This window comes from Sceloporus occidentalis, unplaced genomic scaffold, assembly GCF_023333645.1.
Source record: "Sceloporus occidentalis isolate IW3139 unplaced genomic scaffold, rSceOcc1.0.p SCAF_20, whole genome shotgun sequence".
Taxonomy (NCBI): domain Eukaryota; kingdom Metazoa; phylum Chordata; class Lepidosauria; order Squamata; family Phrynosomatidae; genus Sceloporus; species Sceloporus occidentalis.
This window is the reverse complement of record NW_028317000.1, coordinates 14,232,496-14,259,647: the sequence shown is the minus strand read 5'-3', so window position 1 is coordinate 14,259,647 and position 27,152 is coordinate 14,232,496. Positions and strand designations below refer to the sequence as shown.

Below are 27,152 nucleotides of genomic sequence, written 5' to 3'. Positions count from 1 at the left end.
AGTGTGTGGCACAGCAGCTGCCTGGCCGCACAGCCAATTAATCCCCACGAATCCTGCCAGCCGCCGATCCAATTACGGCTTTAGATAGCGCCGGCACTGGCGGCCTGCAAGGAAGGAGTGCCAAGGCTTGCTGCCTCCCTCAGTCTCCTTTGGTTGGAAGAGATGGGCAAGTGGGGGGCTTGCTTGCGGCAGCCATCAGAGGAGACCCCCCTCTGGCTGGAGCTTCAAAGGCGAGGAGAAGAAACGCAAACGCACCCAGCAACCTTTCACACCAACACCTGAGTGTGTGCAAATGCACACCCACATGCACACATCTCCATTTCATTGGCATCATTCAATCCATGCTTGATATCCTTGGCTTTGCTTCAAGACAAATAAGGATCATCAGCAGAGAGGGTTTCTGAGCAACTACAGAGTGCTTTTCCATCCAACCGTTCTCAGCATCTGCCCTGAAATGCCCAAAGTGATGGTTTGGCCAAGCTTGAGAAAGGAGGGATTTGGGTCTTGGGACACCATTTCATGATGCCATTGTATTTAATGGGACTTGAGCATCCATGGATGTTGGTCCTGGAACCAAACCCCAGCAGATGGCAAGGTCCCCATTGTATTCCAAGCTCCAAACTGCCCCTCCGAACCCTTGCCAATAAATTTTTATATATATATATATATATATATATATATATATATATATATATTCTGGCAAGACCTTTCACGATCAAGATTGTAGCAGGTGCAGTTAGGCAGGGACTATTTTTAGCCGGCTCCCCGGGTGCAAAAGAGCAGCTGCAGTGGAAAGCAAAGGCCTGGCATGGCAGGGAGGGCACAGTCAGGCCTGATGCCACAGAGACCATCCTTGCCCACCTGAGGGAGGATTTGCTCAAGGTGGCAAAGGGGGAGAAAAGACCTAGCTGGTCCTGTCCTCCCAAAGGCTTAGCAGAGAAATTGCTGCCTGGTCACCCATGTCTAGAGCGTTGGGCTACAACTCCAGAGACCAGGGTTCGAATCCCCGCTCAGCCATGAAACCCCACTCTCTCAGCCTCAGGGGATTGCAATGACCAACCTCCACGGAGCAAATCTTGCCAAGGAAGCCCTATAATAGGTTTTCCTTTGGGTCGCCGTAAGTCAGAAACAACATGGAGGCACACAACAACAACAACAACAAACAGCCACGTCTAGATACATGGTACCCAAAACTAGCAAAGTTATTTTGTCGCTCGGGGCAGGCAATCTCACAAGTACCTTAAAGTGGCAATCCCCAAACTCTGGTCCTCCAAGTGTTTTGGGTTTCAGCCATCTTGGTGAACGGTCTGGTATTTTGGAGAGCCAACGCACAAAACATCTGGAAGGCCATCCGCCTTAAAGTAAAGTATGTGCTTCTATCGGCACCTTAGACGGCTCCTTTAAAGGTAAGACCATCTCTCAGCAGTGCTTTACCTATGGATTCCTGCCTGGCAAGAAGGTAGACTAGATGACCCTTCAGATGTTTTCCAACTCTTTGAGTCTATGATTCCATCTTAAATTTAATTCTGATTAAAGAGTAAGGGTTTCTCTTTCCCAGTCGCTTCCGACTATTGTGAACGGTCATAGCACCTATAGAAATGTCACACCGCTAATCTACCTCTGGCCTTTTTCTGCCCGCCGTTTCCATTTCTTTGCCCCCTTCTCCGTGTCCATATGGGTCCATAAATCCGCCAGCTGAGGATAAGGCAAAAGTGGGCTCCGATCCATAAAATATTTCCACCCAAATAAATCTACTCCGTCTCGGCGGTGCCAGAAAGAGTCTCTGTTGTGTTGGCTGCAACAGACTAACACAACTCTCCCTTGTGACCCCGAGGGAGAGAGAGAGAGAGAGAGAGAGACTCGGCAGAGACAAAACTTGGCAAAAGGAACTGTATAAACCCAGTTGTGATTCTCAAGAACTTGAGAAACTTTATGCTCTCCTCCTGTTTGGATCCCGGCTGTCCATTTCTGGACATGCCTTTTCCTAATGTTGCTGGAGCCACCATCTCCAAAAATTATCTCTAAGGACCTCCATGTCATTCCAGCATCTTCACGCTTTATCTCCAAAGACCTCCATGTCATTCCAGCATCTCCAAGCGTTATCTCCAAGGACCTCCATTTCATTCCAGCATTTCCAAGCTTTATCTCCAAGGACTTCTGTTTCAGTCCAGCATCTCCAAGCTTTCTCTCCATGTCATTCCAGCGTCTCCAAGGTTTATTTCCAAGGATCTCTGTTTCATTCCAGCATTTCCAAACTTTATCTCCAAGGACCTCCATTTCAGTCCAGCATCTCCAAGCTTTCTCTCCAAGGACCTCCATTTCATTCCAGCATCTTCCCCTCGGTCTCGCTCCCTGTCATATACCTTTCGAGTAATTTCCAAAGGGGTAGCCATGTCTTGGCAATAGGAGCCCTTTCACACTACAGAGTTACCACTCCATTATACCACCTTTAACTTCATTGTAACACCTTAGGATTTGCAGTTTAGGATATTTGCAGTCCTCCTCCTATCCACTTTCTTCCCTGTCCAGATCTCACATGGCGATGGTTTGCATGATCCTAACCTTACTGTTCAGATGTATACCTTTATCTCTTGCCTATTTCTTTCATAGCTGTCCTTCCCAATCCTAGTCTCCTTCCAAATTCTCCACTATGGTCTCCATTCCGATCAATATTTTGATCCAAGGTATGGGAAAGCTTTGATCATTCCAGTTTTCTCCTTTATCCCACCACCCCATTTCTTCAAAAATAATAAAAAAGAAGGTTCTATGGATGATTGTAATTTAAAAACCTTTATTTTATTTTATTTTGTGTGTGTTTTTCCCTTTCTGGTCTGGAAGGGCCCTTCCTCCGAAACCCCACATTGCTCTGTTTTGACGGGGAAAAGGCATGCGCCGATTTGGACATGAGAAAACGAAACCCACCTCCCTAAGCCTTGCATCCCTCCAGAATAAAATTGAGATGGAGAAACCCATTATTTTTAAGAGGAAAATAATAATACAGGAAGGCTGTGTTCGAAACATGAGAAAAAATATATGGAGGTGCATGGGAGGACGAAATCAAAGAAGGGCAAAGCGATAAGCAAATGTTCACTTGTACTGAGAGCACAGATTTGCAACTCTGGCCATTTGTGTTATGCGAACATTGCTATGTATAATAGAAACAGATTAAATGAATATATAGATAGATATTTAAAGGTATATTACATGTAGTCTCCAACATTTCATACATAGTCAATGCGTTTCTATTTCCAAAGGCCAATTGGTGATAAGGCCAAAACGTGTCAGGCTTTTTAAAAGCTAAAATACCATTCTTTGACCATCATATAGCGGATGGAGCTTTGCCTCCTTTCATTCCTCTGTGGAAAAACAATATTTTAAGACAAGCAGAGGTGGGTTTTAAAGGGTGATGGGATGAGAGAGAAATAAATAGCAGAGCATGGATGGGGTGAGAGGAAGGAGAGGGCATTCGGAGCATTCGAGTTAAGGTGGTGCCCCACTGACGTCGCTGGTGGCGCAAGGGGTGCAAGAGAGGGATGCTCACTCTCGGGGGTCGTCGGGCGCTGGGATCTTTTGGCGGGTGGGTTCCACGCCCCAAATCTCACGGGCGTATTGGGCGATGGTGCGGTCGCTGGAGAACTTCCCGGAACAGGCGATGTTCTTGATCACCTTCTTGGTCCACTCCTTGGTGTTCTGCAGACGGAGAGAAAGAGACAGCAAATCCATGGGTCACTGGGAGAAGCAAGCAAGAAAGGCGTCCAAGGTCCAAAACGCACTGCGGAAATAATTGCGTTAACTGCCCCTGGCTCAATGCTAGGAAATTCTGGCAGCTAGTTTTGTGAGACCATTTTTAGCCTTCTTTGTCAGAGAGCTCTGGTGCCGCAATAAACTACAATTCCCAGGGTTCCCTGGCACTGAGCTAAAGTGGTCTCAAACTGGATTATTTCCGCAGTGTGTTCCGTAACGCATCATGAAATAGTCTGTGCAATATCCTGTACTATATTCTTTTACTATATTCTCTTCTATATGCCAGATAATAGAGCCAGCCTGGCACAGCGGTTTAAGCATTGGACTGCAACGCTAGAGACCAGGGTTCGATTCCCAGCTCCGCCATGGAAACCCATTGAGTGACTTTGGGTAAGTCACACTCTCTCAGCCTCAGGAGAAAGCAATATCAAACTCTGAGCAAATGTCTGAGCAAAGGAAACCCTATGATAGGTTCCCCATAGGGTTGCCGTAAGTGGGAAACTGCTTGGAGGCACACCCAACAACTGTTCTTGTGAGCCACTCATGGTCCCGGTTTTGGGAAAAGAGCAGAATACCAATAAATTTAACAACAACAGCAAATCCTGTACAGTGTGCCCGCGTAATAGGGCATTTGCTGAAAGCCGTGCGGGGTGCAAGTGGTGGCGCATCCTATTCGGATGAATGGGGCGCATGCCTGTGGCACATGCATGTTGCCGCATGCAGGAGCCCCATTCACTTGAATGGGGCTTGAGCATGCGCGGTATTTGGCTTACGCAGGGGAGGGGATCCGGAACGGATCCCCCGTGTATAATAATATATGGCACAGTAGTATCAGCGTGTGGTTAAGAGGCCGAAAAGCATTTGCCAAGCGCTAGGACTCCATTGACTCCTTTGCAATGGCTAGTCCGGGTTTCCCCAACCGGGCACCATTAGTGATGCTGGGTAGGGATGATGGGAGTTGTAATCCAACACCCGTTCAAGATGGCACAACTAGTCCCCAGTTGCAATGCTATTCCATTGGCACCCCACCGGGCATCATGGGGGTGCCACTCACCTTGTAAAGAGTGTTGACCTTCTCTTGACATTTCATGTATGCATCATAATCAGCAAAGACTTTGAACCTACAAAGAGGGAGAGAAGGGCAATAAAGAATATTATACACACACACACACACACACTCCAAAAAGCAAACCTTGCCTTTGCCATTTTATATATATCTAATTGGAGAGGTCCTCTGGAAGCAAGCCCTGCCCAAATGGACGGAAACAGCTCCCCGGCCGTTTCAATGGGGCTCCTCTAAAGGAAGAACTGACCAGAGGATCATGCTCACAGATCAGAATGTGAACTTGTTGGGATCACAGATCCCAGAATCCCTGAGCCAGGTGTGTACCAGGTTATAGTCCAAAAAATAAAAAGAATTTGTCCAAACTCTTGTCCAAAATTCCCAAACTTTGGTTTTCTAGGTGATTTTGGACTTCACCTCCCAGAAGCCCCAACCATCATGGCCAAGGTCTGGGAATTCTGGGATCTGGAGTCCAAAGCATCTGGAGGATCAAAGTTTGGAAACCACTGCATCTAGTCTATATCTGCTGCCTTCCAAAGGTCCCCAACATCTATCTGAGAGCATTGCATTGCATTGCAGAGTAATAGATTTGGAGATAACCAAAAAACATCTTACACACACACAATTACCTTATGCACAAATACACACACAACACCCAAAAACTAATGGCACCTAGTGGCCTCTGTGTCAATAGTAGTAAACCCACCCTGGGTTTAGTCCGAACTGCAAAGGGACTATACACTAGACTTTATCCACCCGGATAGCTCCGATCTAGCTAGCTATTTGATTTATAGCCTGCTTTCCTCCCAAACGAGATGCACAAACTACACACCGCAAACCGCCACGGCAAACTACAAATCCCAGGATGCCGTAGGATGGAGCCACGGTGGAGAAAGCGCCATCAAAGTGCATCATTTCTGCAGTTTCCAAGCCCTGCGCTGCAACTTCTTTCACCCAGAGGGACCGCATCTACGTTGCAGGATTTAAAGAAACACAGTGATTCCCAAACTCTGGCTTTCCAGGTGTTTTGGACTTCAGTTCCCAGAATCCCAGATCAAGATGGCCGAGGCTTCTGGGAGTTGAAGTCCAAAACACCTGGAGGACCAAAGTTTGGGAATCGCTGCACTAGATTCTACTAGACCTCTCCTAGCTTGACCCAGAGCATTTAGATGTGAAAGCCCTTTACAAAAATCAAGTGTAATGATTTGAGCGTTCTACTACGGAGACCCGAGTTCGAATCCCCGCCCAGCCATGGAAACCCACTGGGTGACTTGAGACAACCGCCACGCCATTTGGGCATCCCAGCATCCCATTTGGGTCGCTCTAGTGCCAAGTCAGTCCTTCTCACCTGTCGTGGTACATGAGCATGTTGACTATGTCCTTAAAGAGATCTGGCTGCTTGGGAGAGAAGAAACCGCTGCTCAGCTGGTCGATGGCTTGCTTCAGTTCGGGGATGTGGTCGTAGTAATCCTTGGCGCAGTAGCTGTCGGAAGACGTAGAGCCCATTTAGCGCATGGTGTTTGGTACATCGCAAACCTCTCCTTCCCTCCCCTATTCAACAGCAATGGTCCCAGTTAATTCTCTGCCATCCCACTTTCTCAGCTGCTTTTAAAATGTCCCGGTTTCTCTCTCCTCCACTCACTTTCCCCCTTTTCTCCTCATCTTATTTCTATTGCTGCAAACTGAGTACTGTAGTTTGCACTCATCTAACTCAAGCAAGGTTAAATTCGAAGGTTTTCATGGCCACCATCTATAGCTTTTTGTGGGTTTTTGGAGGCTATGTGGCCATGTTCCAGAAGAGTTTATTCCTGACGTTTCACTGGCATCTGTGACGTTGGCATCTTCAGAGAAGGCTGGCATGGAAGCAAGTTGTATACATATATATATATATATATCCCCGTAGAGATTTCCAATGTGAAGTCGAACATGGCCACATAGCCCTAAAAACCCATAAAAGGCCATGGATGCCGACCAGGAAAGCCTTCGACTTCACATTGGAAATGTCTACAGGGATATATATATACCCAACTCTCTTCCATGCCAGCATTCTCTGAAGATGCCAGCCACAGATGCTGGTGAAACTCTTCTAGAACATGGCCACATCGCCTGAAAAACCCACCAAAAACTATCAAGCAAGGTTGCCCTTCCCAAAAACAAACTCCTAGCTTGTTGGTTCTTCCTCATTAATAACGTTTGCCATCTTGGCCGCAATCTTGCTTGGCCAGACACGTCTCAGTTCTCATCCGTAAAACGTTGGTGGGTTTGAATTTGGTGCAACCACGGCACACACCGAGACTCACCCCTTCCTGTCCAGCTCTTCCACATCTTCCACCCGCATGCCGAAAATGAAAAAGTTCTCCTCGCCAGCTTCTTCGGCCATTTCTACGTTGGCCCCGTCCATGGTGCCGATCGTGAGCGCGCCGTTCAGCATGAACTTCATGTTCCCTGTGCCGGAGGCCTCCGTTCCTGCCGTGGAGATTTGCTCGGAGAGATCAGCAGCTGGGATCACTGAAGAAAGAGAGCGGGAAAGTAACTTACCAAGGAATGGCTCCTTCTTTGGAGGCTTTTAAACAGAGGCTGGATGACCGTCGGTCGGGGATGTTTCGGTTTTGAGTTCCTACATGGCAGAATGCTTGTGTGATAAGGATGCAGACGATGGAGTGGATGCGACTTAAATAGTAGATATGTGGCGATACATTTTTAAAGTCAACGTGTGTAAGAAAAACAAATGAAATATTTCTTTTAAAAGCACTCTAAGTGGCGCAGTACGTAAGAGGCGAGTGTTGCGGCTGGCGCACGGCGCAAAGCAACAAGTGCCCGGCTTACCTTTCTCGGCCAGGGAGACCCGGTAGTTCTCCAAGAAGATCATCTTGAGCCGATCGCCGACGACAGGGTCGTGGTTCACTATGTCTCCGATGGAAGTGATCAGCTTGATGATCATCTTAGCCATGTGGTACCCAGGGGCAGCCTTGAAGGGAAAGGAAAGAGGCGTTGAAAGGCAGGGGTCTCCATGCTTAGCGATTTCTTGGTTATGCTTAGAACCCCATTTTGTGCCTCCAAGGAGCTCAAGGTGGCACCTGGTGGTTCTCCTCATCCCCATTTTAGCCTCACAATGGCCCTGCGAGGTAGGCCAGACTGATAGAGAGGGAGAGACACTGTATCAAGGCGACTAGGTCCCCATTTCTTGGGCGAATGAGGAGTCTTCCCCGGTTTCGAAGCCATCCCATGGGACACAGAGCTCCTCCATCCTAAGACAAGTGTAGATAAGGTAAGGTGTTCCTTCAAGACCTTCAAGAGAAGATGGCCAATGGGACCTTTTTGTGGAAGCCCACATCCAGGACTTGAACATCATGGCACGATCCCAAGCAAATGGGACTCCCAGCCTGGGATCCAGAACGTACTCCATGCAGTGGTTCCCAATCTTTGGCCTTCCATTCGTTTTAGACTTCAGATCTCAGGAGCCCCAACCAAGTTGGGCCAACTTATGTGTTCCTGGATGGCCCTTGGGGTCTCTTCCAATGCTGGGATGCTTTGATTGTGAGTTCCTGCATGGCAGAATGGGGTTGGACTGGATGGCCCTTGGGGTCTCTTCCAACTCTAGGATTCTATGATTGGCCAACAGTCAGGAATTATGGGAGCTGAAGTCCAAAACATTTGGAGGACCGAAGGTTGGGAACCATGGCTCTGTAGCCGTTGTGAGTATAGCCACACATAACCCCACTCAACATCCTCATTCACAGGGAACATAACCCTCCGAACCCCGATCCCCACCCCACTCCGTGCCCCTTTCCGTGTCTCACTTTGCCTCCGATCATGACCGTCCGTGGCACAAAGTGCTTGTTTGGCTCTCTCTTGATCCCTGCGATGGGTTGGGGAGAGGACAACACAAAATGCAGAACGAAACAGAGGTAGGGAGGGAAGGAGAGAAAGAAAGAAAGTAAGACCAACTGGAACAGTGCGCTTTGAGGAGTTTGTTACCCAGACAGACCCGACTCCCGTTGTTTCAGGATCTCAGAAATCATGTTGACCATTATTACGGTTCTCCCACGGCTAACTTTTTAAAGTCTCAAAGTCTGTTGTAATTCCTGTTATTTCATGCGTGCCTCCAAGTCACTTCTGACTTACGGCAACCCTAAAGCGAACCTGTTATTGGGGCTGAGAGCATGTGACTTGCCCAAACTCACTAAGTTGGTTTCCATACCCAAGTGAGGAATCAAACCTTAATAGTCCAATGCTCAAACCACCACAAAATTCTGGTCCAACAACATTATGATCCAGATTTTGCTCTGGGGCTGCCAGTTGCCAACCTTAACCCAAGCTTGTCAAGTATTTGTGGTAGCCCAGGACTAACAAAATGGTTCTCCATCATAGCCAGGCAAGGGAAGGATGGGCAACCAGATTAAAAGACACTGCGGACACACAACACTCACGGTTGTAAAGGGTGATGACATGGAGACAGTTGAGCAACTGCCGCTTGTACTCATGGATCCTCTTCACCTGGATGTCAAACAGCGAGTTGGGGTTGATCTTCACTCTGTACTCTTTCTCCAGGTAGGCAGCAAATTTCAGCTTGTTTTCCTGAGCGGAGGTAGAAAAGGAAGCAAAGTTGGCAGAGCAAACAGGGATTAGAACAGAGGGCATCCTTGGATTGCAAATTGGGCACCTCTGTTAGTCTGGGAATATCCGCCCGCAAAGGGACCTTGCAGCGCCTTTGAACGGCTAACTCCTGCCATCTGAGGAAGTACAGCAAGGCTACAAAAGCTTATACTTTTGCAGTATGCAAAGATCCCTTTTCATACTTACTCAGGGTCTCTCTGCCACTCTCTCCTCACTCCCTCTCATTCATTCTCTGCCAGCCTTTTGCACTGCCATCCCTTCTCTCTCTGCCATCCTCCATCTCTCTCACTCATGCTGCCAAGTGCCAGCTTTTCTCTCTGCCGCTGCTCCTCTGTCTCTACCAAGTCCTTTCTCTTACACAAACACACACACATTGCCACCTCCTCTCTTCCCCATGCCATCTCCTTCTCTCTCATTCTGCTTGTCAACTTTTCTGCTTCTGCCTCTCCAAGTCCTTTCTCCTTATACCCCTCTGTCTTTGCAAGTCCTTCCTCTTACACATACATGCTGCCATTCTCTGTATTCCCATGCTCATTCCCTCCATGCCATCTCCTTCTCTCTCATTCACCCTCTCTGCCAGCCTTTCTCTCTGCCACCCCTGTCTCTCTCTCTCATTCTTTCCATCTCTCTCTGCCACCTTCCTCTTCCTCGCTTTGCCATCGGCTTCCTACAAATTTAAAGCAATACATTTGACTACAATTGAAGTCTGGTTTCATCTTGAGCAGCTGACCGCCGGCTCCGCTACATCCCTGCCCCTCACCTGCTTGACTTTTGCCACATCCCGGATGAAGCCTTCGTCTTCCACAAAGTTGAGAAGCTTCTTCAGCTGGTCCAAGTCGGAGATGTAGTCCTCACCGATGCGCTGGAAGAGGGAGAAGAAGGGAGGAAGGAAGGAAGGAAGGAAGGAAGGAAGGAAGGAAGGAAGGACAAAGGGTGGATAGGAGAAAGTCACAATCAACAATACAGTCTAAATAACCTTTGTGGGTTTTGGGGGCTATGCATCCATGTTCTAGAAGAGTTTATTCCTGACGTTTCACCAGCATCTGTGGCTGGCCCTGCTGGCCAGGGGACACTAGGATCTGTAGCCCCCCAAAAAGTGACTTTGTTACTCAAGCATTGTTACCCATGGTTTTGCTCCAACCCAGCCTCACCTCGGCAATGATCTCCGCCAGCCCCGGGTTGCATAAAACCAGCCAACGCCGTGGGGTGATGCCATTGGTTTTGTTCTGAAACTTGTGGGGTTCGAACTCGTAGAAGTCTTTAAATCTGGAGGAGACCGGAGGAGGAGAAGGGGAAAGGGTTGCAAGAAGAAAGAAGAAAGAATGAAAAGAGAAGAAAAAGGAGTGATGGGAGAGAATCTGGCAGCAGAAGGAGGAGTAGGGGTAAGGGGAACAAAATGAAACATCAGAATAAGGACCGCAGTGAAAGTAGAAAAACAGGACCCCCATGAACGTAGAAAAACCACAAATTAAAAAGTACTGATTTTTTTTACTATGCAAACACCTCTCTGGGAATCTCTAGGTCCTCCAAGGCAACTCTGTGGTCAACATCTGCCAGCCGTTGACCATAGAATTGCATTGGAGGAGCTACAAATGCCTAGTTCAGCGTTCTCTCTAGGAATCTCTCTAGGTCCTTCAGTGTGACTTTTGGTTAAGATTGACCATAGAGTTGCGCAGGAGGAGCTACAAATGCCTAGCAGAGTGTTCTCTCTAGGAATCTTTAGGTTCTCTGGTGCAACTCTGTGGTCAACATCTGCCAGATGTTGACCATAGAATTGCATTGGAGGAGCTACAAATGCCTAGTTCTAGGAATCTCTCTAGGTCCTTCAGTGTGACTTTTGGTTAAGGTTGACCATAGAGTTGCACTAGAGGAGCTAGATATTCCTAGAGAGAGCATATTAATAAAATCCGTGAATAATCAAATCCGCAAATGTGGAAGGATGACTAATAATAATAATAATAATAATAAATGTTGGGAGAAGGGCAGAGGCTGCCTGGCAAGGGGACCAAATACCTACACGGTGGCCTTCAGGATGTCCGAATGGATCCGCGCCACTCCGTTGACAGCGTGAGACCCCACGATGCAAAGGTGGGCCATGTTGATCCGTTTGACACTGCCTTCCTCCACCATGGACATGCGACGCAAGCGGTCCAGGTCTCCTGGGAACATGGCATAGACTCTCTGTGGGGACAGAGACAGATTCCCCCATTAAAAAAAGGTCCTCCAGTGCAAATCTGTGGTCAAGGTACGACAGACGCTGACCATAGAACTGGGCTGGAGGAGCTACCAATGCATAGTAGCATGTTCTCTCTAGGAATTTCTAGGTCTTTCAGTGCCACTTTTAGTTAAAGTTGACCATAGAGTTGCACTGGAAGACCTAGATATTCCTAGAGAGAACATATGAATCAAATCCATGAATAATCAAATACGCAAATATCAAAGCCACAAATATGGAGAGATGCATGTATACATGAATCAGAGGTTTAGCCATGGGTCATGTAGACAGGTCGTGGTGACGGTGGTGGGGGGAAACCGGTATAACTGACCCATGTAGACATGCCCTAGGAAGGTTTATCCACTTCTCCCTGCATCTTTGTGCAAACCTCCCCTTCCCATGAAGGTTTTGCACTCACATCCAAGAAGCGCTGGTTGATCTCGTAAATTATTTCCAGGTGGCGGGGCAGGAGGGTCTCGAAGAGGTGGACAGGCCAGCGCTCCAGGGCTTCCGGCAGCACGGTGTGGTTGGTGTAGGCGCATGTCCGCACAGTGACTTCCCAGGCCTAGAAGACAGGAACAGATGAGCCGGTCTTTACTCACGAGTTGCACAATCCAACCCACGAGTTGCACAACCCAACGCAGGGGTTGCACCTGCATCTCCAGCGCCGTCCATTTTTGAAACCATGCGCAGCCTCACCTTGTCCCAGTCGAGCTTCTCAACGTCCACCAAGATCCTCATGAGTTCAGGGATAGCCAAGGACGGGTGGGTATCATTCAGCTGGATAGCAACCTGATATATGATATATTTATATTATTTCCAGGACTTTATTTAATATATATGTATTTACACATATGCATTTATGGTATATGTGTATTTACATCTCAGGATATGTTACGAAGTGGTTGGACCAAACCTAGCTTGCGTGGATCCAAATTTGCTCCCAAACCATAACCTCTTAACTTGTTGCAACCTACAATCCAAACCCTAGATTTGTCATCCATTTACAAACCCTGGTATGTTTAAGCCAATGATCCCCAAACTCTGGTCCTCCAAATATTTTGGAATTCATCGCCCAAAAACCTCAGCCGTCTCGGCTAACGGTCAAGGATTCTGGGAGCTGAAGTCCAAAACACCTGCAAGGCTCGAGTTTGGGAACCACTGAACTATGGCTAGTCATGATGTCCAAACCCAGAAATGTAGTTTGTTTCTTCAGCTGCTCACTTGGGAAGAATTAAGAATTCATTGCCATAATTCGAAGTCGACGGCAGTTAGCAACAACAACAAAATCCAAGAAGGTAACTTTCCAAAAACTCGATGTAGTAAGATCTTGGAGCACCTTTGAGACCAACTGAAAGAAAAGTTGGCAGCATGAGCTTTCCTAGACTAAAAATGCACTGATGCAATTGAGGAAATGCACCAAATGCATCTAAGGAGGTAGACTGAAGTCTCCGAAAGCTCATGCTGCCAACTTCTTTCTTTCAGTGAGTCTCAAAGGTGCTACAAGAGCTCTCTAGATACTGATTCTACCGACTAACATGGCTATATCTTTGAATTTTTCCAAACTCTTAGGGAGTGAGCAAGCAGACAGCAATGGAGAAAAGAGGCAAAACATGGCAGAAAGCTCTGGGGCTCAATAGCAGAATTGTTGTGGGGCTACAGAACTTGGCACATGCCCCGCATAGACAACCCCAAAGGCCAGTCTATGACCATATTTCCATCCCAAAACAGATCCATGGAGCATGGGAGGTGGGTACCAGCCTATCCGCTGGGTCCTGTCCTTGGGCACATGCAACGGAGGTCCTTTACCTTGTCCGGAAAGGCATCGAAAGAGGTGCGGACGGGATCCCGGCTGCCAAACTTGGAGGATTTGAAGCGGCGGATGATGTCTTGAAGGGTGGCAGCCACTACAAAGTACTCTTGCTTCAGACGCAGCTCTTTGCCCTCAAAGAACTGCAGGGAGACAAAGGAGGAAGGAGGCCAAGATGATGCCCAAGGCGCCAAAAATAGAGGCCATGACCATCCCTCCCCAGCATAGCCTCCTGGAAAGGCTTTCCATGGCAGGCATTAAAGCCCAGGTTTAAAAAAGAGAACCTTTTAGACCACAGCACCCATCATCCCCACAACAGTGGAGGGGTTCCTTTCCCTCTGTTTGCACTAAGTGCAGGTTGCCAAGTAGGCAAATTTCTCGAAGGGGTGACAGCAAAAGTGGCGCTACTCTCAGTCATGCTCCAAATGGAGGACATTTTGGAACATCCTCCTGGACAGAAGGTTGACATGCAGGACATGTCCTGGAAAAGGAGGACATCTGGTCACCTTGCTTCCCCTTTCCTCTGCCATTAAATATCCATAGCAGCACCCATTTGTTTTTGGCAACGGATGGAGCACAATAGCTAGCGCATAGCCTCTTATACCCATCGCAAACAAGACTTTCATGCATGTATCTTCAATTTGCAAATGCTTAGGTCACCAACAACAGTTTCCCAACCATTGAAAAACCATTCACACCTCCCACCAAACTTGCTGGCTGGGGATGATGGGAGTTGTGGGGCAAAGAAAGTGGAGGTTGCTGGGATAGAGAAAGTTGGTGCCATCTAGTGCTTTGCATCAAGACTTGGGACTATGATTTGAGCCTGTTCCTGGCTCCAAAGATTGAAGGTGAAGAGGAGCCAAAACAATAAGGAAAGGGGAAAACCTACATTATCGTTGGGGTACAGCACACGGGAAATGTTCTCAGCCAGGTTTCTGTCCAGGACGGCTTGGATGTAGCCCCCAACATTGACTGAAACAGGAAAGAAGGATGGATACAGTTGAATTAAAACCCAGATTAGATACTTTCTCAACATGGAAGGCATCACAGCCATGTTACCAGACCGCCACACCTATCGGTTCTCCAAAAAATAATGGGAATCGGAGAAGATCTGGACCGCAGCATGATCCCCATCCCTTTATAGATACAGTCCGACCCCCAGATCAACAGGAGAGATGTCCCCAGACTTACTACAGATACAGATCCTCCTCCCTGACAATGATGGAGTTGGATCTACCATACAAGCACTGCTTAGCAAGAAGGGAATCTGGCACACTTACAGTCCTTCAGGTTGAACTCATTGGGAGCCCTGGCAGACCACAGGCGCATGGTGTTGACCGTGTTGTTGCGGTATCCGGGGACGGGTGTGTCGTAGGGCAGGGCAAGGACAACCTGCAAGACAAGAAAGGTAGGGAAATTCATTGGCCATTGGTCCCATCTTAACACCAAATCCTGCCCCAAGGATACAGAAGGACAGAAGGAAGAACTAATGATGGCTGTGAATCCACTTTGGGCTTTAGTCCAAACTTTAAAGGAACTGAACCTGACCCTCAAAATAGGTTGAATCCTTTCAACAGCGCCTTTCGAGTTTAGAATAGAAGCCGGAGCAGATTCAACATCCGCTATTGCATCCCTGCAAGTAACCAAATCCAAAATCCCTTTGATCAACCAGACATTATAATCCCACTGGCCTTCTCTCCTCCCAGTTTTCTCTCTTTGCTTTCCATCTCTGTGTTTCCATCCTGTCTTCCCCATATTTCCCCCCGCTCATTTTTACTACAGTGTGCTTCTCCTTTGTGCATCATGTCCTTGTTCCCTACCTAGGATAGGATAGGACAGGACAGTAAACTAGGACAGTGCGAAGGTGTGTCCCTGCGCTATCGGCAGCCTAGTCTAGGGTCCCGCTTACCCGCGTGTCAACCCATTTCACCCCGTCCTGGTCGTGCTGCACGTGCCCATAGAAATGCACAGGGATCATGTACTCGGGACGGGCTTTCTCCCAGGGGTTGCCATAACGCAGCCAGTCGTCTGCCTCCTCCACCTGCCAGCCGCCACAGATCTTTTGGTTGAAGATGCCAAACTCGTAGCGGATCCCGTAGCCGTAGGCAGCCAAGCCCAAGGTGGCCATCGAGTCCAGAAAGCAAGCTGGAGGAAAGCGGAGACAAACGGGAACAAGTCGTATTGGAAACAGACCAAAACAAAGGGGAAGACCGGCTATCCAAGCACAGAGCGTTGAACTTTGGGGAGGTCAAGCTTCAGGTCTAGTCTAGAAAATGTTTTTCAAGGTATTGAGAAGCTTCTGGCACCAAGAAACTATCAACCAACTAAATCAAAAAAACTCACTGAGCACTTCTTTCTATTTCTTTCTCTCTCTGCCTGACCTGCCTCACACTATGCATGCCTTCGTTCCAGTCTGCACTGCAGAAGTAATACAGTTTGACACCACTTTGACTGCCATGGCTCAATGCTATGGGAGTCTGGGATCTGTAGTTTTGTGAGATATTTAACCTCCTCTGCCAGAGAGCTCTGGTGCCAGAACAAATTACATGCAGGCAAGGTCGAAGTCTTATCTTTTTCCCTATCAGTAGCTACTTGGTCATTTTAAACACTATACCTTGGACTAGATATGGGACATATCCAAAGCAAGGGCTCTGCCACTGAGTATGGCTCTGTCGCCTTTAGACTTACCTGCCAAGCGTCCCAAACCTCCGTTGCCCAAGCCGGCATCTTCCTCAATCTCTTGCAGCTCCTCCATATCCAGGCCTAACTGTTAGGATGAGAAGAGGGAAGGGTAACAAAGGAAGGAATGAAGATTGGCAGAGGCAAAGTGGAGTACCATGAGTCCTCGGTTTCCGCTGAGGTTTGGTTGCAGGACCCCTCAATGGATACCAAAATCCAGGGATGCCCATTATATTCAATGGTGTAACAAAATGGTGCCCCTTATATAAAAGGGCAAAAATCATGATTAGCTTTTTGGAATACATATATTTTTCAATATATATATTCAAGTGGAGGGTTGAATCTGTGGGTGCAGAATCCGTGGATATAGAGGACCAAATGCAGTTAGTGGAGTGGTGGATGGAAGCAGAGTTTGGAACATGTCCTTTTGGATTACAGTTCCCAAGATCCACCAACCAGTATGGGAGCTGTAATCCCAAAAGAAAATGTTTTCCAAGTTATTGAAAGAAGCCTCTAGCACCAGAAATTATTATCGGCCAACTATCCATCCCATCTTCACTTCTGCCTAGTAACTAAGGGTGCTTTTGCACCATACAAACAATGCACTTTGACTCCACTCCATCCTACAGAATCCTGGGATGTTTAGTTTTGCAAGGCACCAGCTGTCTAAAAAGAAGGCTGACGTTTGCACCCAAAATTAAACCCAGGTTCATCTATACCATCCAGAATACTCTGCTCCTGGCATATTCTGGCCCCAGAGCTGCCCCTGGTTATGCCCACACTCCACAGTAACACTGGGCAGGTGTTTACACATGTGTCCCAATGTGCCACCCAGTGCCACCATTGCCGGCATGAGTTCCACCCTCCGAAATCAGACACAAGATGCCCAACATCCGTCACACGGCTGGGCACTTCATTGCGACACACAGGCTTGTGACTCAAACCAAGTGGCACAGCAGGACGCATGTGTAACGTTGCTCCTGAGTGCCCAGCAAAATCCATAGCAAATGGTGAAGTGTTAAAGGTGGATTTGGTGCCGAAGCGGCCTTTTGTCGTGAAGGCAGTTCCAACTCGAATGGGGACTTTGTGTTAGATAGGTTGCAGGAAGGGCAAAGAGAAACTGGCACAGACATGCCCACCAAGCCTGGTATCAAACCTGATAAGTGGCTTCGTCACAGGCGTTCTGCAGGGCCAGGTTGACCATAGTGTTCTGGAGAGTTCGGCCCATGTAGAATTCCAAGGAGAGATAGTAGATACGCTGCGAGAAAGGAAAGAAAGGACAGTTTGGAAAACAACTCCAAAATGAAGGGAAGGCTATACATACATACATACATACATACATACATACATACATATATTTGCATGGAACCATGCATGGTTGGGCATGGGTTGTCTGACGTCCAGTGTTCCACCACCTTCGACTGTCACAATTTGGCAGGGACAGTCCCAGTTTATCCTCCGTCGTCCCATTTTTAGGCTTTCCGTGGTTTGAGCGCTGGACTATGACTCCGGAGACCCGGGTTCGATTTCCGGCTCAGCCACAGAAACCCACTGGGTGACTTTGGGCAAGTCACACTCTCTCAGCCTCAGAGGAAGGCAACGGCGAACTGCTTCTGAACAAATCTTGCCAAGAAAACCCCAGGATAGGGCGCCTTAGGCTCACCATAAGTCGGAAACAAAAGCACTCAACAACAACATTCCCAAAGGCTTCCAGAAACTGAAAAACCACTTTTGGGTTCAAATAACACACTAAGGCTTACTCCTGATTCCGTCCCATGGAGCCATGGTAGTTAAAGCGGTGTCAAATCGCATTGATTCTGCAGTGCAGACGCAACCTTAGGAATCTCAGCTCACATCGGGGGCACATACAATGTCCAGACCACACTTTCACCATCGTCAGGGTTCTCCTCTAAGTAAGCCATCCCTTACTTAGGGGTTGGCCTTCTGCTCATGCTCAGAGGCACTACTGTTTTTGGCGTCCACATTGCGCACACTTCAGGCTTTTTGCACCCTGGCGTCGCATGCACAATTTTGGCCCGTTGACCAAAGCCAACCAAGCCCCTCCAGATATCCTCTTACTGGTAAAGGGCAGGAGAAAGGGGAACTGTGACAGAGGAGACAGGAGGGAGATGATGGGTTCTGCAGCTTCTCCAAAGCCCAGCATGGTCCAGGGCTTTGCCCAGTTGACCTTTCCGCGGACCAACGGAGAAAGCGCAGCCCGTCTTGGGCGCCCTTGCCAGCCGTATCCAGTGTCCGATCCCCCTCCCAAGCCCCGGATCCTGCTGACACCGGCCGATTCCGAAATTAAAAAGGCAAAAGTTCATTGCAAATGTCAGGCTGGTCTAAATTTAAAAAGAGAAAAGGGAAGCCGCCGCTATCGTTTGTCTCCTCGAAGGTGTTGCTCCGGAAAGATTTAACCATTTGGATGATGGCATGGACAGGCAGCCATAAACGCAGTCATCCTTAGGGTGCAACAGGTCTCTTATCTGGGGATGGTGGGTTTACAAAGCTTGGAAAAAACTAACTGCTTTGGGTTAGGGTTAGGGTTAGGAATCCCCAGACAGAAGGATGCTCTGTTGGTGTGCCGCAGTTGGAAAAGTGGCTGGTGTGGACTGCAGCTCCCAGAATCCCCAGCCAGCCAAAAGGATGCTCCACTGCACTTGGCAAAATTGCTGTTTTGGATTATAGCATCCAAAATCCCCAGGAAAAAAAATCCTCTGCTGAAATTGAGGAAGAGAAGTTGGGAAAACAGCTCTTTCAGCCATGGTTAGGGGGGATTCTGGGAGCCGTAGTCCAAAACCGGCTGGTGATTTGGGGGGCCGGAATCCGAAACAGCCCCTTTTTCTAAGCATCCTTCTATCTGGGGGATTCTGGGAGCCATAGTCCAACAGTGGCTGGGGATTTGGAGAGCTGCAATCCCAAGCAGCCACCTTTTCCAAGTGTGGCAGTGCATCCTGGTCTTGCTGGCTGGGGACTCTGGGTGCTGTAGTCCAAGGCGGCCACTTTTCCAAATCCACTAGGGAAAAAAGTCACCTTCCCGTTTGTTTATTATTAGCATGGAATGCTTTTGCTTAACAATAAAAAGAGAGGTATGAGGAATCGCACCCGAGACACTTTGCGCGCAAAGAGGATGCCCTCCTGGTGCACGGGTGTGTGCCTACACAACAGTGACACACTGAGCTTCTGAATCCTACTATTGGGATGCCGGCGGCCACAAAGGCACACTTCCCAAACTCTGGTCCTCCAGATATTTTGGGACTTCAGTCCCCAGAAGCCTCAACCATCTTGGCCAATATTCTAGGACTGTTTGAAATCCAAAACACCTGGAAGGCCAGAGTTTGGGCACCACTGCTTTTCGACCCTCCAATACATTGCTTCCCTTGATCTTAGCAGCCGGTTGCTGTGTCTTTGCATCCCTGGGCATTTCCCCTTCCTTCGCACCCTCCAAAATCCCATAAACGTGGAAGGATTCCTGCAAGAAGAGGGGATCTTTTAACATTGGCCGTCCATGCCAGCTTGGAGTTGGCACTGCCACCTCCCGGCATGCACCACACGGCATCTCAAGCAAGGCTATTAATATCCACTGACCGTAGCCCTGATCTCTTTCCCTCTCCCTTCCTCCATCCTTCAATGGAGGAGAGCATTGGCAGCCTCCGTATCTGTTATTCTAGACCTTAAAAAGGCAAAGCTTCTAGTCCTCTGGAGGGACAATTTTGTCCACACTTTTGGCCGTTCATGCACCCAAACTGCAGGAAAATGTAAGTTCGATTGCTCTGCATGGGGTTTGCATCCAAATAGTTGTGTGCCTTCAAGTCGTTTCCGACTTATGGGGTTTTCTTGGCAAGTTGCTTCAAAAAGGGTTTGTGCCATGGCCATCCTCTGAGGCTGAGATGGAGTGACAGAGGGTTTCCATGCCCAAGCCACAATTCGAACCCTGGTCTCCAGCACTTGAACCACTCTAGGAAATGTAGGAGGAACTAAAAATCCCACTGCGATTTGCTATGGAAGGTATAGACCCAGGTAGTGTGAGATGCTTGGCCCAGAATGAAGGACCAAGAAGCCACAGATTCACAGCTTTGGAGATACCCAAAGGGCATCTAATCCAACCTTTCTCTCAATGCAAGAATTGACGGAGGCCAGGGATGACTCCAAAGGACCATGGGCAACCTGCAAACAATGTTTATGCCTCCTCTCCATCTTCTAGGCCTTACCTTTTCAGACGCCGAAGGCGTTAAATCAAAATCATTCCTTAATGATCCCAGGTTTTCTAGAGGGCCGAGAGAGTGTGACTCAGCCAAGGGTTCCCATGACGGAGTGGAGACTCGAACCTTGGTCTCCAGAGTCAGAGTCTAACAATGCTAAACATCTGTTGTTGTGTGCCTTCGAGTCTTTTCCAACTTATGGCAACTCTAATGAAAACCTATCCTGGGGTTTTCGTGGCAAGGTTTGTCTGGAGGAGGTTTGCCATGGCCTTCCTCTGAGGCTGAGAGAGTGTGACTCAACCAAGGTCAGCCATTGGTTTTCATGGCTGGGCTGGGACTCAAACCCTGGTCTCCAGAGTCATAGTCCAACACCCAAACCGCTACAACGCTGGCCTAAACATCTCTCCAAACTACACATCCCAGAAATTGCATGGCTTTATGGCTGCAAGGCGGGAGCACTCTTAGTAGCTGGGGATGCTGGGAGATGCTACCCAGCTCTCCAATCCCTCTCCTTCCAGGGCAGCAAGCAGTAGAAGGTGATGCTTCTGATGGGGGATTCTGGACACTGTAGTCCCCAAAAGTGGTACCCAAGTGGCTTTAGGGCTGAAAGGTAGCAGCCAGCAACCCAACTCTCGAATTCTACTCCTATGGCTGCAAGGTGGCAGCAGCCTTAGTGTCTGGGGATACTGGCATGTGCAACCCAAACTTAACCCTTCCTTCCAAGGTGTTGGCTGGGGATGCTGAACTGTGCAGTGCAAATACAGCCCCCTTTGCAAGGATTTTTGCAAACCAAAGGAACCCCTCCAAATATATTTTTTCTCCAGGTTGGACAGCGGAGTCCAAGTGCAAGGAAGCAGCAAGCAATCCTTAGTGGCTGGGGATGCTGGGAGCTGCAATCCAAGCCCAAGCCCTCCTGCTGGGGATGCTGGGCAATGCAGTGAAGACCCAGCCACCTTTCCCAAGGCTTTTTGCAAACCAAATGAACTTTCTCCATATTGGACAGCAGTGTCCAAGTGCAAGGAGGCAGCAGCTGGGGATGCTGGTCTGTGCAGTGCAGACCCAGATCCTTTTCTAAGAGTTTTTGCAAACCCCAAAGGAAACTTTGGCTAGCCCAGCCACCCCCAAAGTAATCCAAAAACCCCTCTTGCTCCTACCTTGGGGTCCTTCTCGTAGTAGTACTGCTGGGTGCGGATCCATCGTCCTACCAAGTGGTCCCGGACGGTGTGGGCCAGGGCAAAGTAGTAGTCCCTGGGGGTGGCCACATTGCGGTCCTTGACCAAAGTGAAGTGCAGGTGGCGATTGAAGTTCTTCTTCAGGTCGGTGACATTCTCCACTCCGGCCAAGCCTCGCACGCTGATCTGCTTCCTCTTCTCGTGGTCTGACAGCGGGCGAGACATGCTCCTAGGAAAGGGCTAGCAAATCTGACCAAGGGGCTACCAAATGAGGCCAAGGGGCTAGCAGGTTGGAGCAAAGTGTCTAGCAGATTGGACCAAAGGGCTGGTCAATTTGATCAAGGGGCTAGTTAGTTTGGCCAAGGGGCTTGCAAGTGGTGCCAGTGGGCTAGCCAATGGGGTCAAGTGGCTACCAAGTTTTTAAATCAATCTTTCCAATGTGTTTTCCCTTCTTGGCTGTGGCTGGAGTGTGCATGCATGCAGCCTGCGATCTTCTCCTCTCCGGCAAAATGCTCCTCCCCCTAAGCATCCTTTAAAGCCCCCAGGGCTATGCATTATTCATCAGAGGGAGGGGCATCCCTTTGGACACGCCCCCTCTTGGCTCCTTTGAGCCCCACCCCCTGGTCCAGGGAGGGGAGAGGAGGGTGGTTTGCCTCCTCTTCCTCCTCCTAATTAGTGCTGCATCTGCACTGCAGAATTAACCCAGTTTGACACCCTTTTAAGTGCCCTGGCTCCATGCTATGGAAGCCTGAGATTTGTAGTTTGCTCTGGCACCATTGCCCTCTGCACAGAGAATGCTAAAGAACTCCGAAAACTGTGTCTTTTGATAGATGTTTTAGCTTGAGATGCATCTGCACTGCATTTGGCCCCTTTTACCTAAAGAGCAGCTCCAATTTTCTTAATGCAAAAGCATGGAGGTTTCTTGAGAAATGCAATGTTTTCTGCCTAAACAAAGGGATTTACAGCCTCACAAAGGACTGAGGCATCCTGGATCTCAAAGAAAGGACCTCTTGGTTTTGCTAATGCAATACGCACTGGGACTGAAGTGCACCCATCCCATTGCGCCTCAGTCCCTTTGCTAGCTCCCCCTCTGTCCTAATAGTGGTTCCCAGTTCTCCTCCATGTTGAGAAATCCAAGGCTCCCAATCTCGCTCTTTCCCAGCTTCCAAAGTTTGAGTTATGACAAGCAGGTGCCACTCAGCCACCCAAGATATCGCCCCTGCCCTCCTTCTGCCAGCAGCCAGGAAGGGTGCCCAGGAGACAGGCGCTTCTAATTTTAGGCCTCTCGGCCACAAAATGGCCAAAGAGTGTTGCATTGCTTAGTCTGGGGGGAGAGAAGTAGAAAGGAGGGCAGAAGAAGGGAGGGAGGGAGGGAGGGAGGAAGGAAGGAAGGAAGGAAGGAAGGAAGGGAAAAAGGTAGGTAGGTAGGTAGGTAGTTAGGTAGGTAGGAAGAACAGAAGGAAGGGAGGAAGGCAGGAAAAGAGAAAAAAGGAAGCACAGAAGGAAGGAAAAGAGAAGGGAGGGAGGGAGGGAAGGGAAGAAAACCCTTTTGTTAAAAACAATTCCTAGTTGGTAGAACTGCAGAATCCGATTTTTGGAATCCAGATCAAGAACTGCAGAAATGGATTTTTGGAATCTAGGCCAAGAACTGCAGACATCAATTTTAGGAATCCAGATCAAGGACTGCAAACCAAGAACTGCAGGAATGGATTTTAGGAATGTAAAGCAAACCAGCTCCCCAATCCCCCAGCAACACCCCAGGGCCCTCCAGTTGTGTTGGACTACAGTTCCCACTATCCCCCTTGCACCAGCTGGGAAGAAGTTGTAGCCCTGCACAGCCGAAGGGCGATGGATGTAGCTTGGAATCAAGATGGGGAAGGCTGTTGCGAAGCAGCCCTTTGGATCCAGAACGGAGCCCGAGAACCCAGCAGGGATGCGGGTGTGTAGGAAGGGTTGTGGCTTGTGGACACTCCTCTGCGGGAAAGAGAAGACTTTGCTCCTTCCCTTTATACACAAACACACAACTGATCTTTAGGGACTCTGCATCCGGCTCAGAATTCAACCAGGACTTCATTCTTCCTTCATACTGAGAGCTTGGGGAAATTCTTTGGACTGCAGTTCCCAGAATCCCCCAGGGATAGGTTGAAACCATATGGCAGAACAGTGTGATCCCATTCAACTACTATGTGAATAGTTTTATTCCATTTGAGTTCCCACATGCTGCTCATTGTGCAAAGAATGCAGTGTGGCCCCACTTTAACTGCCATGGTTCCATCCTGGGATTCATAGTTTGGTGAAGTGCTGCTGCTCTTTGGCACAGAAGGTTGAAGGCGTCGTTAAACTACAAACCCCCCTGCAGCCCTTAAAGTTGGGTCAAACTGCATTCTTGTAGATGCACCAGTCCTTCTCTGTCCCATTGTTGTCGTCATTGTTGTGTGCCTTCGGGTTGTTTCCAGCTTAGGGCAACCCAAAGGCAAACCTATCCCTGGGTTTTCTTGGCAAGATTTGGTCAGAAGAGGTTTGCCATTGCCTTCCCCTGAGTTTCATGGCTGAGTGGGGAATCGAACCCTGTTCTCCAAAGTCATCGTTCAAATCTCCTATTCCCCCAGACTACGTATCCCCCCCTTTTATGCTGCATCTCCCTGCGCTTTCCCTCTAAGCCTCTCTGATCTGGGTTCCTAATACTCTCCCCTCTAATTCTCTTTCTCTTGATCCTGATTCATCCGTCTACCTAATTTCACTCAGTTTCGCCCTGTAATCTTGTTACCCATCTAATCCCTCCAGACAGCATTCCCAGGACTCTCACAATGGAGAAATGCTCTCCAATTCCAGATTTTGGGGGTCCTTTTTGGCATTACAGAAGGCTTGGCTGTGTCCCACACTCTCCATGTGGCGCCCAAAGAGGCATGTTACTGGTATGACCTCTGGTGCCCACTGGACACTTTGGCACTTTCTAGCTGGTGTCTGGATGTGCAACAGTTTCCATGGACATCAGGCACTCCACTGGCTATCCTTGTGAAGTGGATGCCCACAAATGGCATCCCCAGGGTCACCCCAGTAATGTAACTCGTGCTGGCACCCCAAGGCTGACACAAGGCACACTGTGAAATGGGTGCCCAAAAGCCCATACGTTGTGGGTCCTGGCTACCCTTGTGAAATGGGTGCCCGTATGTTGTGGGCACTGGCTACTTCAGCCCAAGATTGTGGAAACAGAGTTGTCCATGTGGCACCATTGCCCTTGGAGATAGACATGTGGTGTGCATGGATACGCATACACCCTTAGATGTATATTCAGGTATGCATTCAGTTTTGCAACACTGGCATCCAACATGAGGGTTGTGTCATACAATCCGTGCATAACACGGCATGGAAAGGTTTATATTACGCAAACAGTGGCGAGGGCAGGAAGCAGGGAGGCAATGCCGACGTTGAAGAACTACCTGGTCTCAGCTCCAAGCCCAGTGCTCAAACCACTACAACATACTGTCTTGTTGCTCCGGCTGAACTACTGATTGTCCATCTCCCAGGCATTCATGCTGTGTCTATTCTTCCTGATATATCCTAGTGTAACGTTTGATACATAATATATGTTCTTATTTTATCACAACAAGGACGTGCTGCAAGGAGCACCTCACCGTCTTCCCATCCGAGTTATCCTGGCAGCCTTGTGCCCATTTTACAGATGAGAAAGCAATGCCTAGAACTGTGTCTGAAGCTAACCAGCAAATCCTGGCCACCTGAAGACTGACCTCTCTGTTTTGCAAGGCCCAGGGGAACGGCTCGAAGTGCAGATCACAGCCGAGACCAGAAGAAATCTCTCCTGTGCCCGCCACTCAAGGCCATCAACATCCCTATAAATACAGTGACTTTCAGAGAAAGGTCATGTTACTTGGCCAGGACACCAACCGCGCCGTATTTAGCACAGCGTCCTGCCACTCAAGTTGTTGAGCTCAGGACACTATTGGCACCATGGCCTACTGGGAGATGTAGTTCTGCTACCTAGCTACTTAAACATCCCTGATAAGTTGCAGACTCCCAGCAAGTCCAAGGGTCTTGGCTCTTCCTCGTACATTCCTCCTATCGTGTGTCTACTTCAAGGAGTTTTTCCTTTTGCATTTTCATTGCAAGAGCAGTTACATGGGGAGCCAACAGTGCGAGAGAAGGGGAGATCTTCCTCGCCGCAGGTCTTCAAGAAGAGGCTTGATCCATTGCAGATGCTGAAGATCTGGACGTTCTGACTTAAGCCAAGTGGTTGGGTTGGACTGGATGACCTTTGAGGGAACCTTCAACGTCAATATGGATTTCTATCTTTTTGGCTATGGAAGGCCAACTGTAAAAATGATGACGACAATGATGTACTGTGAGCACTGAACAGGCACGGCTGGTCACCTTACGTCTTGCAGGTGCACTCCGGTGCCCCGTTTGTGCCAACAGCACCTCGATTTAGCTATGGCTGAGCTTGGAGTAAGGGGATTATGACACCCGTCTGCCTCAAGCTGGGCAAGGGAAGAGCTGGCCTACTCTTGACTTCTCTTTATTGGATCTAGTGAATGATCCGCCAACATCTCCATTTTCTCCGAGATAAAGGAAACACCTTGGGTTCCTCCTTGTAAGAGGATAGCCGTGATCCCATGTGCCACGTACGGGTACTAAACATGGGAGGCCAGAACACCGTCCCTGGAAGCAGTGGGCAATTTAAAGGGCAGATATTCATTCGGGAGCCAGATGTGGATTCAGTTGTATCCAGGGGCCCATTGAATTGTGGTGCCCAGAACTGGAGAGGCCTGACTAACGCAGTACTATTACTTTCCTTAATGTCTCCACTGCCTCCTTCCTCCTGCTATAAACTCCAGAAGGGGACACCCCCATTTCAAGCCCACTCCCCATCATGAGCTCTACCTATTGACGCCTGTGGTCCTTGGTCATTTTTAAATGTGATAGGATTTTTCTCCACGTTTCCTTCCTTGCGCCTACAGCACTTTTGGATTCCCAGGGAAACTCGGAACATCCCTAGAAACCGGATCAGGAAAAGAGAAAATGAACTTGAGTGCCGTGTCGCTTCTTACCCCCAAACTGTCAGAAGATATTATGCACAATGTGCTTACTTAGCATAATCTATTACAGTCGGAGAGCTGGGTGGCCTAATTTCCCGGACAGAAGACCACATGCGCTGAAAAGCAACTGGTGTTCGCACTTGGGATGGTCGAGCCGGGACACTGAACCTCTCTGAGTTGAGGAGACACCCTCATTGCACCCAAGTGTTTAGTTTCTGGCTTGTCGCAGGTAGAGAAGGCGACAGTCCTGTTTGGTTAGCCCCTGCTTTCACACCAGGAGGTGTTTAAATTTCGGATGGGAACTCGAATCTGATGCCCAAAGCAGTTAGGAGGAAAGGCAAGGGGATGGAATGAAATTCCTCCACGCTCTGCCAAAAGGTCAGACATAAAAGCTTAGGAGCATTGGGTGACTCAGCCCAAGGTGAAATTTGACCTGTTTTGCAGGCCAGGACATGTCTAAAAGAAATGTAGATGCTTACAAATTTCCCCCAAATTTCTGCTTTGGAGAACCAAGTCCTCCATTTGAGGAGTCCTAACATATATACATGACTATTTATTTGACCTCATGTATATGTTGAGGGCAGGTTTGGGGGCCA

General features: G+C 48.6%; 1 protein-coding gene across 1 annotated transcript; it reads right to left on the bottom strand.

Moving 5' to 3' along the window:
* Positions 1-2,774: 2,774 nt before the first annotated feature.
* On the bottom strand, positions 2,775-22,033 carry PYGM (glycogen phosphorylase, muscle associated). The gene is made up of 19 exons (XM_089483555.1): positions 21,485-22,033; positions 17,285-17,386; positions 16,138-16,216; positions 15,359-15,594; positions 14,730-14,841; positions 14,339-14,421; positions 13,449-13,592; positions 12,339-12,431; positions 12,058-12,204; positions 11,442-11,605; positions 10,576-10,690; positions 10,185-10,286; positions 9,238-9,385; positions 8,608-8,666; positions 7,634-7,775; positions 7,108-7,315; positions 6,156-6,290; positions 4,799-4,865; positions 2,775-3,690 (listed from the first exon to the last, which is right to left on the bottom strand). The coding sequence occupies exons 1-19, from the start codon at positions 21,725-21,727 to the stop codon at positions 3,538-3,540; spliced, it is 2,532 nt and encodes an 843-aa protein (XP_089339681.1). The 5' UTR covers positions 21,728-22,033; the 3' UTR covers positions 2,775-3,537.
* Positions 22,034-27,152: the final 5,119 nt, after the last annotated feature.